At 38.4% G+C, this 9,605-nt stretch overlaps 3 protein-coding genes across 3 annotated transcripts; 1 reads left to right on the forward strand and 2 right to left on the reverse strand.

The window, feature by feature from the left end:
• Positions 1-220: 220 nt before the first annotated feature.
• F4817DRAFT_367408 (uncharacterized protein) lies at positions 221-1,315 on the forward strand (the record flags this gene model as incomplete). Its single annotated transcript, XM_049307117.1, has 2 exons — positions 221-445; positions 531-1,315. 2 exons carry the CDS (start codon positions 221-223, stop codon positions 882-884), a joined length of 579 nt encoding a protein of 192 aa, XP_049156390.1. The 3' UTR covers positions 885-1,315.
• On the reverse strand, positions 1,158-4,737 carry F4817DRAFT_208302 (glycoside hydrolase family 2 protein). The gene is made up of 4 exons (XM_049298661.1): positions 3,885-4,737; positions 2,880-3,828; positions 2,734-2,828; positions 1,158-2,672 (listed from the first exon to the last, which is right to left on the reverse strand). Exons 1-4 carry the CDS (start codon positions 4,650-4,652, stop codon positions 1,269-1,271), a joined length of 3,216 nt encoding a protein of 1,071 aa, XP_049156391.1. The 5' UTR covers positions 4,653-4,737; the 3' UTR covers positions 1,158-1,268.
• A 385-nt stretch (positions 4,738-5,122) lies between these two features.
• F4817DRAFT_346373 (activator of Hsp90 ATPase) lies at positions 5,123-6,869 on the reverse strand. Its single transcript, XM_049304388.1, has 4 exons — positions 6,334-6,869; positions 6,197-6,279; positions 5,485-6,140; positions 5,123-5,421 (listed from the first exon to the last, which is right to left on the reverse strand). Exons 1-4 carry the CDS (start codon positions 6,554-6,556, stop codon positions 5,403-5,405), a joined length of 981 nt encoding a protein of 326 aa, XP_049156392.1. The 5' UTR covers positions 6,557-6,869; the 3' UTR covers positions 5,123-5,402.
• Between the last annotated feature and the right edge of the window lie 2,736 nt (positions 6,870-9,605).

Consider the following 9,605-nt stretch of genomic DNA (forward strand, 5'->3'; position numbering starts at 1 on the left):
AACTCATTTTATTTATTCTGTAGCCTCAATTCTCCTAACTGTAACCAAAGCCTCATACTACTTAATTGGTGCTATTGGAGATAATTGGAGGCTTATGAAAGCCATTGTGATCCACCCACTCTCGTTAATCACCAATTCAGCTGTCGTCTCTCACTACTAACCAACCCCTTTTTGTGACCCTCAATCCAGCCCCAAGAATAGTTCTAGAGAAGACAACACGATGTATTTACTGTCTCTCTTCCTCGCCTACTCTACTCTCGCCTCAGCAACAACATACTTCCTCACCGTCTTTGCCCCGGACACCGAGGTCGACGGCGCACTGCTAAATGCTGCTGCTCAGGGCTTCTACACCGGTATCTCAGGACCCGAAACCTACTGCCCTAAGGGCATTTCGTGTCCTGATGTACAAGGATCTCTTGTATATGATGGCCTAACTGGGATGGCTGTGAGTATCTTCTTGATCGAATATCTCTGCCTACCTAACTACTGCCGCTGCACCTCCTCTTTACTCACATAATGTCCGTTTATAGGTCGAAGTCCCCGGCGGCCAAGCCATCTACGTCGCGCCCTCGGGCCAGATAGAATACACACAGGCCCACTCGGCATACGAGCCAGCAGGTTCTCTGACAGGGGGTTGGTTCAACAAGACAGTCTTGTCGGACTGCGATCCCGCTCGCGATGTGCTCGACTTCCTGCCCGTCGACGGGTCTAGCACCGGCGGTATTAAGCTATGTCCCCAAATCGAGGAATATATGGCCGGCACAGGTGCTAGCTACCGCTTATACGCTGGGACAGCCGGCTTCAATCTGTCTGGCTGCGTTGATGCCGTTGGTCTCAACTTGCACGGCGTTGCGGCCGATTACGGGTGTTGGCAGTACGCCTAACTCGAATCTGAGAGGCGTTATCATCCCAGCATTATGCTTGTTATTCTGGACAACGACATGTTTGGGGAAGGAAAAGCTAATAACTACACTAGCTTGGAACTGTATAGATTTATTTCTCGAGCTTCTGGATGCAGATACTATTGCGAGATTTTGCCTGGAGTAGGTTATTACATGTCCTCTTTATGGATTCATAGCTTGGGACGACTTGGTACGATACTGTAGTGGTATGAAGAAATGATTTGGAACGGGAGTCATGGAAACACGGGCGCTGTTTTAGTTTTTTACCTGTTATATATCGACAACTTGGTCGTTCCAGCTTAGGTATACAGCGAGCAGATGAATGCATATCAGTCCGAGCCTATTATATTACAAGACCACCACCACTCAATCTAGTAAAACCTCAACATCGAACTCCTGATCTGTCCTCAGCTGGTACTCCGGCAGGGTCGCGGGTCCACAACTCCCTGTACCCAGACCGTGGTGATACCAGTCCAACCTGACAATATGATCATCCCTCTTCCTCTTGCGTAACTCGTACGGATGCTTACACTCATCCACATCGCGTGTACTATACGGCGTCACACTAAAACTCGCACCTTGATGTTCCCCAAACCTTGCCCTTAACAAGCGATTCGGGTATTCGTCCTCGCCGCCCCACCGCGTCCGCAATTCCACCCACCGAATATCCGTGCGGTTACCACTGTCCTGCGGGAACTCGTAGTAATTGAACAGCGCGTCGGCAGCCCAACCCCACGTGTTGATCTGCTGTGCGCGCTTCTTGTCGATGTATGATTCACCTGGGCCCCGGCCAAACCATTCTACTACGCGGATGTCGCGCAGTCCGAAGGATAAGCCGAAACGCGCGAATGTGGTAGGGAGGAGGGCGCCGCTGGGCTTGGCTTGCACGCGGATGCTGCAGTGTTCGGATGTTAGTGTGTAGGTGATCGTTGTGTCGACGGCCCAGGCTAGGACCGGAGGAGCTACGCGTCCTTTTACGACGACGACGCAGCCGGATTCTGTTTCGGTGGTGGTTATTTGCGAGAAGTGGTGGCGCGTCTGGTGGACTCTGCGGTCTATCCAATCTTTGCCGTGGGGCCCGCCGCGATCGTTGTCTGTTAACGCACGGTAGAAATCAAGGGTTAGAGGAACGGTGATGATGTTATGGTCGGGTTTTGAAGTGTGTGTTAGCGAGGATAATGTGCCGTTGCCGGTGTCGAAGCCGAATGTGCTACCGGAGCGAATTGTCACGTAGAGCATGCCGTCTTTGCGCTTGAAGTGTGGGCGATCTGGTGCGGAGAGGGTTTTAAGGAGAGTGAGGGATGGCGGTGGTGTTAGGGGAAGTTCGCCTCGGGCTACGACTCGTCCGGGTGTCACCCATTTACTCTCGGTGCGCGCCATGAAGTCTAGCTGGAGCCATGTGTCTGTAGAAAGAGTCTTCGGCAAGCCGCCGAGGACCAACGTTGCTTCGGTATGCGGCTTAACTCCCGCTGGGATGAGGATTTCGTTTCCAATCATCTGTTGCCGGTCGGAAACGAGGCTCCAATAACACTTGAGATGGTCTAGAGTTAGAAAGTCATAACGATTTACAATCGTCACTTCGCTGCCTTTTACGGCGAGTACTTGGACCGGCTCGATAGCTTTGCTGTATTCGGTGAGGCCTGGGCCGGGGTTGTGTAGCGAATCGCAAAGTCCGTCCATAACGAAGTTGCCGTCGTGGGGCTCGTCGGGTTGGAAATCACCGCCGTAGCCAAAGAACGTCTCGCCGTCTTCAGTCTTAGTGAGAAGACCCTATGTGATAGGTTGTTAGTTCTAACATAGTAAGAATTAAATCAAGTCGATATGGACCTACGTGGTTTGCCCACTCCCACACGAAGCCGCCCATTAGTCGAGGGTATTTGTAGAATGCCTCGATATACTCTTGTACGGCACCTGGGCCATTGCCCACTATAACACACGTCAATAATAGGGAAAGGAAAAAAATTTAATGTTACTTACTAGCATGGGCGAATTCGCACATAACGAAAGGCTTCTTCCAAACCTTCTCCTCTGCGTGTTTAATCATCTCATCAACAGATGTGTACATCCGGCTAAAGATGTCCGCTGTCTGGGCTTCTTGGTCGCCTTCGTAGTGGATAAGACGCGTTTTGTCAATCTTCTTGAGAGCGTTATACATTGCCTGGTGATTACTGCCGTAGAAAGCTTCGTTCCCAAGAGACCACATGATAATACTTGGATGGTTCTTATCACGCGTCACCAACTGTACCGCGCGATCTACATAGGCATCTTTCCACTCGGGATTGTTAGACGTGAAATTCGCTGGATCACCACCAACTTCGCCAAAGCCGTGACATTCGAGATCAGCTTCATCCAATACCCAAAACCCCATCTCGTCCGCAAGATCGTACAGTCTAGGGTCATTCGGATAATGGGACGTGCGGATAGCATTGATATTGAATGCTTTCATCAACTGGAGATCATATCTAAGATCTGCGTACGGGACCGTCCTCCCGGATTGCGCGTTATGCTCATGACGATTTACCCCGCGGATCTTGATCGGCTTGCCATTAACGCAAAAGACGCCATCGATAAGCTCAGTCCTGCGAAATCCGACTTTTTGAGAAATGTATGTAGAACCAACGGATAGTACTAATGTGTATAGGTAAGGTGTTTCTGCCGTCCATTTCTCGGGATTTTTGATCAGATACTCGTGCTTGCACTGTTGCGCCTGTCTTGTGTGAGAATCGGGGGTTACTGTTTTACCTTCGCGATCGAGAAGCTTGAATGTGACGGTCTCGTTGGCTTTATTCAGCTTAGTGTCTATCGTGAGCAACCCATCCCTGTAATCGTCGTCGAGGAGTGTCTGAATATGGAAGTCTTCAAGACGAACAGAAGGAAAGGAATGTAACCAGACGTCTCTGAAGATGCCGCTGAGCCACCATTGGTCCTTGGAGTAAAGTCAGAACTGATGGAGACTATGTGTCCTATATATATTAAACATACCTGATCCTCGATATAGCTTCCGTCGCATCGCTGGTAAACCTCGACGCAAAGAGTGTTTTCCGAATCGGGTTCAAGGAACGGTGACACGTCGAATTCGCTCGGATTTCTCGAGCCTTGCGAGTAGCCAACTTCTTTTCCGTTCAACCAGACGGTAAACGCCGAATCGACACCCTCAAATCGTAACCGCCATTGATCCCCATCCTTAAGCCTATCCGGCACCTCGAAGAGCGTGACATACCGCCCGCATTCGTTGTCATCGTATGGGACGTGCGGAGGATTTACTGGAAAGGGGAAGTTGACATTTGTGTACTGTGGACCCTTGCCAAATCCCTGAAGCTGCCACATGCCAGGGACCTTGATGAGCTTCCATTCTGTGTGGTCGAAGTCGGGTTTATAGAAGTCTCGGGAACCCTTGAAGGGGCCGGGAGATAATTCGAATCCCCAAGTACCGGAGAGTAGAGCAGCCCTAGATCGGCTCACATCGCCAGAAAGAGCATCCTCTTCAGTGTTGTAAAGATGAAAATGACTCCGAGGCGGGAGAGTATTTCGATGAATGACTTTAAGATTATCCCAATCGGGGGTTTGTTCTGGTTGGACCTCGGTCTCGTTTATTTTAACTTGACTGGAAGCCGATGAGGCAATAGGTGATAGTTCTTGGCTAAGACTGAAACTGGAGCTCGTGACATGTAAGTCCATATGGATGCTGGTATCCTGGCGGATTACCAAGTCGACCTCATCGGAAGAGGCCTTAGAAGTATTAGAAGGCATAGCGAAGGAGTAGTTGAGATTATAAATTTCAATCAAAGCACTGCTAAGTTTAACCCTGACGGAACTTTTATCTCATGACCTCGATTGTAAACTAGTGAATGAGATGTGATCGCCTCACAAATCAGACCCCGCGAGATATATGCTATTAGGTAAAGTAAGGAATTCAGGACTTAGATAATCTCATAATATTGATTTCGGTAGGAAATAAGGAAGATAGGTATTGTTCTAAAAGATAACTCCGCCGCGGCGTCAACTGCTTGAATGAGTTGATAGACTAATGGAGACTGTCCTGGAAGCGTTGGAAGGTTGGGGATAGCGGTATGTTCGCCTGAAATTAGAGTGACGTAGGCTTCTAGCTCGCTAATTGGCTCGGATGGTTCCGCGCTCATGTGGAGGTTGGGGATTTGAGGTTCGAGGTTGGAAGTTGGAGACCGAGCGTAGAATAAAACATCAATAATAGAGTCCATACCAACGGTTATTCATTGAAGCTTAAAATACTCAACAAGTTTCGTAAGGTGGTCAGGGCAATTTTTAATATTTATTATCATTTAACATCGTTATTTCTTTATGCACTTTTAACTACCTAGATGCAAGGTTCTAGTGGGAGACTGCATGACGCCTAGGCCTCTACTTTACGAATTTACACATTTGTTGAAATGGCCAGACAATCACCCGCGAGGGTTGACTGTATCGTTTACCAATTACGCCATTGAACTAGAGAACGCCGTTGGCCAACCGGAATGTTTTCGACTATAGGATCGTTCCAAATCTTTTCGGTGTTAGCTTATATTCAAGAGCCAAGATACAAGTGGTACCAAGGATGCGAACTTACCCGAAAGTCGTCTTGATGCTCCTCACGTAGTACTCTTGCCAGTTGCGCTTGGTCACCTCTTCCTGACCTACTGGCACGCCACTCCAGGTGACCCTCATCACGGTCACGCCGTCTACATCGTTCTGGTCGAACTCAATCACCTGTTTAGAGTAATGGCCAGCTGGCCATTGGTTCAGCCGCCACGTCTGGGCGATCTTGGTCGGCTCCTCAAGTTCTTCGTATTCGCCGGAGACATTGCCGTCGAACAGCTCAAACTTGCCACCTTTTTGGGCCCCATCAAATCTCTTTGGAGGTGCACGGGTGAAGGCAGCTAGACGTTGCGGATCGGTGAACGTCTGGTACAACTCGGCAGCAGTAGTTCGGAATTCCTCCTGATCAGTTACCGTTGTCGTGTTGACGACGCTACCACTGTTCTTCTGGGTGCCGGCACTAGCGTCGGCCTTTGGTGTAGCACCAGAAGGCACATGGTATTTGGGTGCGGTAAATCCACTCGAGGGATTTGTGCCAGCAGCGTGTTGGATATCCTTACCATGTTCAGCAATCAAAGCCGGTGTAAGCTTCGCGAATTCCTTCCGTAGCTGTGGCGTGATCTTGGATCGAACTAGATCCTTCACCGGTTGCTTTTCCTGCGATTCCGAGTAGATATCTATGTCGAACTTTTTTTCGACGTTAGTACTAATCATGACTGCTACGCTAACTATAGGATACCTACAGTAAAATCATCTTCCTCGGTATCATGGGCAACTTCGGGCACGGTGATAGTGCCCGAGACGCTCTCTTCTCCGGGGGCGGCTCCTAGTCCAAGTTAGATGACTTCCCACTCACCAATACTCGCAGCATTTAGCTTACCAGAGTACTCCAAGACGAGCTTCACGTCGTAGATGGTAATGACTTTGCCTTTTCGTTGGCTCACGTCAACATCCCCGTCCATGCTGACAACCTTATTAATCTTGGCGGTGACCTCTCCATCTTCGGCCGAGATCTTGGATAGATTCTCTTCGAACCATTGCCTAGTCCATTCACCGGCATTCTTACTGACCCAATGCCAGTTGTTTGGGTTGTGGAGAACCATGGTGAATTTTGGAGAAGGATAATTCGCACGAAGCTTGGGTTTGGTTGAAAAAGCTAGAGAGACGAGGCTGCGTTAGCAATCGTCAATTCAGTGCGAACAATCGTAAGTTGCAAGTAAGTTGCAAGTAAGTGAGTTTATCAGATATGAGTCTCAAGGACTACAGCTATTGGTCATCAAAGAAAGGGAGTACAAGTCGCTCTATGACTGGTGCCAGCTGGTGTATCATCAGAGATTTCACAAACGGGGGAAATTGTGAAGGACGTAGAAATAAATAAAAAGGCGAGGCTTACTGATGACAGATGGACGGGATATTGTTGACTACAGAATCAATCTGCAAGCATATCTGACGAATTGAATAGAAGAAAATATCGGCATGGAGGGCACCCGGCCGACAACAAGAAGATTGTTGTAAGGTTCAAGGTTAGAAGAAGATGCAGCGGAAAGCTCTAGAATTTCGACGAAGTTTAGGTCGAAGATGAAAAAGATTCTGCCAATGAGAGTGGACCTCATAGCCCATGTTCGGCGAAATATCGGTCCGTGTATTTGTGAACTTCCATAAAAAATTGTGCATTATGTAATCCGAGGTACCTAAGCTAGAGGGCTCTGTCGAGGCAAGCCCCACATGAATTGTTCTCACTTACTTACCATAGCGGTAAAGGGTGGTTTTGAGAAATGGTTTTTTAACGGAATACCGTACCTCCCATATACATTATTTATTAAAGAGGTAATGTTATTTCTTAAATAATTGTTGCTTAAGTAATTATCATTTTTTTTTTTAAAAATTGTTTTTTTTTAAAAAATTATTTTTTATTAAAAACTATTATTATAATAAAAATTAAATTTATTAAAAAAATTATTTTAATTATATAAATTATTATTAAAATATTATAAATCTTTAATTTATTTTTATTAATATTATAATTAATAAATTTTTTATTTTATATAAATTATATTTAAGCTATTAATTAAGATTAAATATAATTTAATTGGTTTAATAGTTGTAATTTTAATAATAAATAATTTATTAATTAATTTTTATAAAATATTTAAATTAATAAGTTTATTATAAATGTTAATATAACGTAAAAGTATAATAATTGTAAAAATATATTATTTAATATAAATATTAAATAAAAAAATATAATTAATATAAATAAAGTTATTTAAATTATAATATTAAATATAATTATTTTTATTAAAAATAAATCGTTTTTTAATATTATTATATTTAATAAAAAAATTAATTTTATTTATAAATATATAAATATTATTTATTATTGGTTAAAAGTAAATTTATATGTTTATTATATTTAAACGTTATAATTTTATATATAAAAATAATTATTATTATAATTATAGTTTTAATGGTATGTTAATTAAAAATTAAATTTAAATATAAAAAGTAAATTATTATATTTAATAAATAAAAGATTTTTACCGAAAATGGGATATTTAATGCGTTAAATATTTTTTAATAAAATAAAGTTAATAATAATTAAATTGGTATATATATTATTAATAAATGTAAATATTTTTAATTTTATATTTTTTTTATTTATAATATTAATTAAATTGTTTTAATTAAAATGGAATAAAATATATTTTAATAAATTTAAATATTTTTAGTATAATTTTTATAATTTAGTTATAAAGTTTAAATTTTATTTATTAAATATGTTTTAAATAATAAATTAAATAATAAATTAAATGTTAAATTTTATTAATATTATATATTTAATATTAAAATAATTAATTTAGTATATATTAATTTTAAAATATTTAAGTAAAATTATATATATATTAAGTTTATTAAATTAAATAAATATATTAATATATTAATATAAATTTTTTTTAATTAATATATTAATATTAATAATTAAATTATATTTTTTTACAAAGTTTATATAATATATAATAATATAAATATTTGGTTATAATATATTATTTAAATATTAAATAAATTATTTAATTATATTTTTATTAATATATTTAATAAACGTTTTATTTAATATAATATTTTGGATTAATATAATTAAATTAATATAAGATTTTAATAAATTAATGGTATAAATATTTAATTAATTAAAAAAGATTTTTGCTTTTTTAATTAAAATTTTTATATTATTACAGTTAATTATTAAAATTTTAAACTTTATAAAAATAGTATTGTTTTTTATAATAATTATGTATGTTTTTATAACAAGGTAAACCGGATTATTATTATTATATATATTTACCTTTTTTATAAATATAGGTTTAATATGCGTAAACTTAAATTAATTACGAAAAAATATGGAAATAATAATAAATTATATAGTATAAATGGATATATTATAATTTTATAGGTAATATTTCGGCAATTATAACCGATACATATTAAAAAAAAATAGTTAATTTCGTAATACAAAAATATAAGTTATTATTGCCAAAAATGTTAAAATATTATTATATAAAAAAGTATATATTAAATAAAATAATTTATTATATTTTAAATATATAAAATTATATAATTGTAAAAAGATTAAATTTAAAATTAAAATTATAAATTATAATAATAGTAAAAGGTTTAATATATTTTATTATATATTATATACTTTTTTTTTAATATTATTAATATATATATTTATTATATATTATATTTATATAATTTAATGGTAATATTAGTTATAATTAACAATATTAAAATTTAAATATAATTAAAATATTTTTTTTATAAATATAACATAATAATAATAATAAAATTTTTTAATATAAAAATTTTTAAATTTATTATTTTTGGTTTATTATAATATATTATTAATAAAATAAAAAATAAAAATATAAATTAAAATCTTTTTATTATTAATTATTATTTTTATATTTTTATTAAATATTTTAAAAATATTAAAAGTTTTAATTATTTTATTAAAATTAAACTTATAAAAGTTAAGAATTAAAAAAAAAATATTATTAAATTAAAATTAATTTATTATAAAAAAGTTAATTAATATAATATAATTTTTTATTAATAATTTATATAAATTAAAAAATATATTAAATTTATTAATAA

The sequence above is a fragment of the Daldinia loculata genome, assembly GCF_022478755.1.
Source record: "Daldinia loculata strain CBS 113971 unplaced genomic scaffold F4817scaffold_48, whole genome shotgun sequence".
In the NCBI taxonomy this organism is placed as follows: Eukaryota; Fungi; Ascomycota; class Sordariomycetes; order Xylariales; family Hypoxylaceae; genus Daldinia; species Daldinia loculata.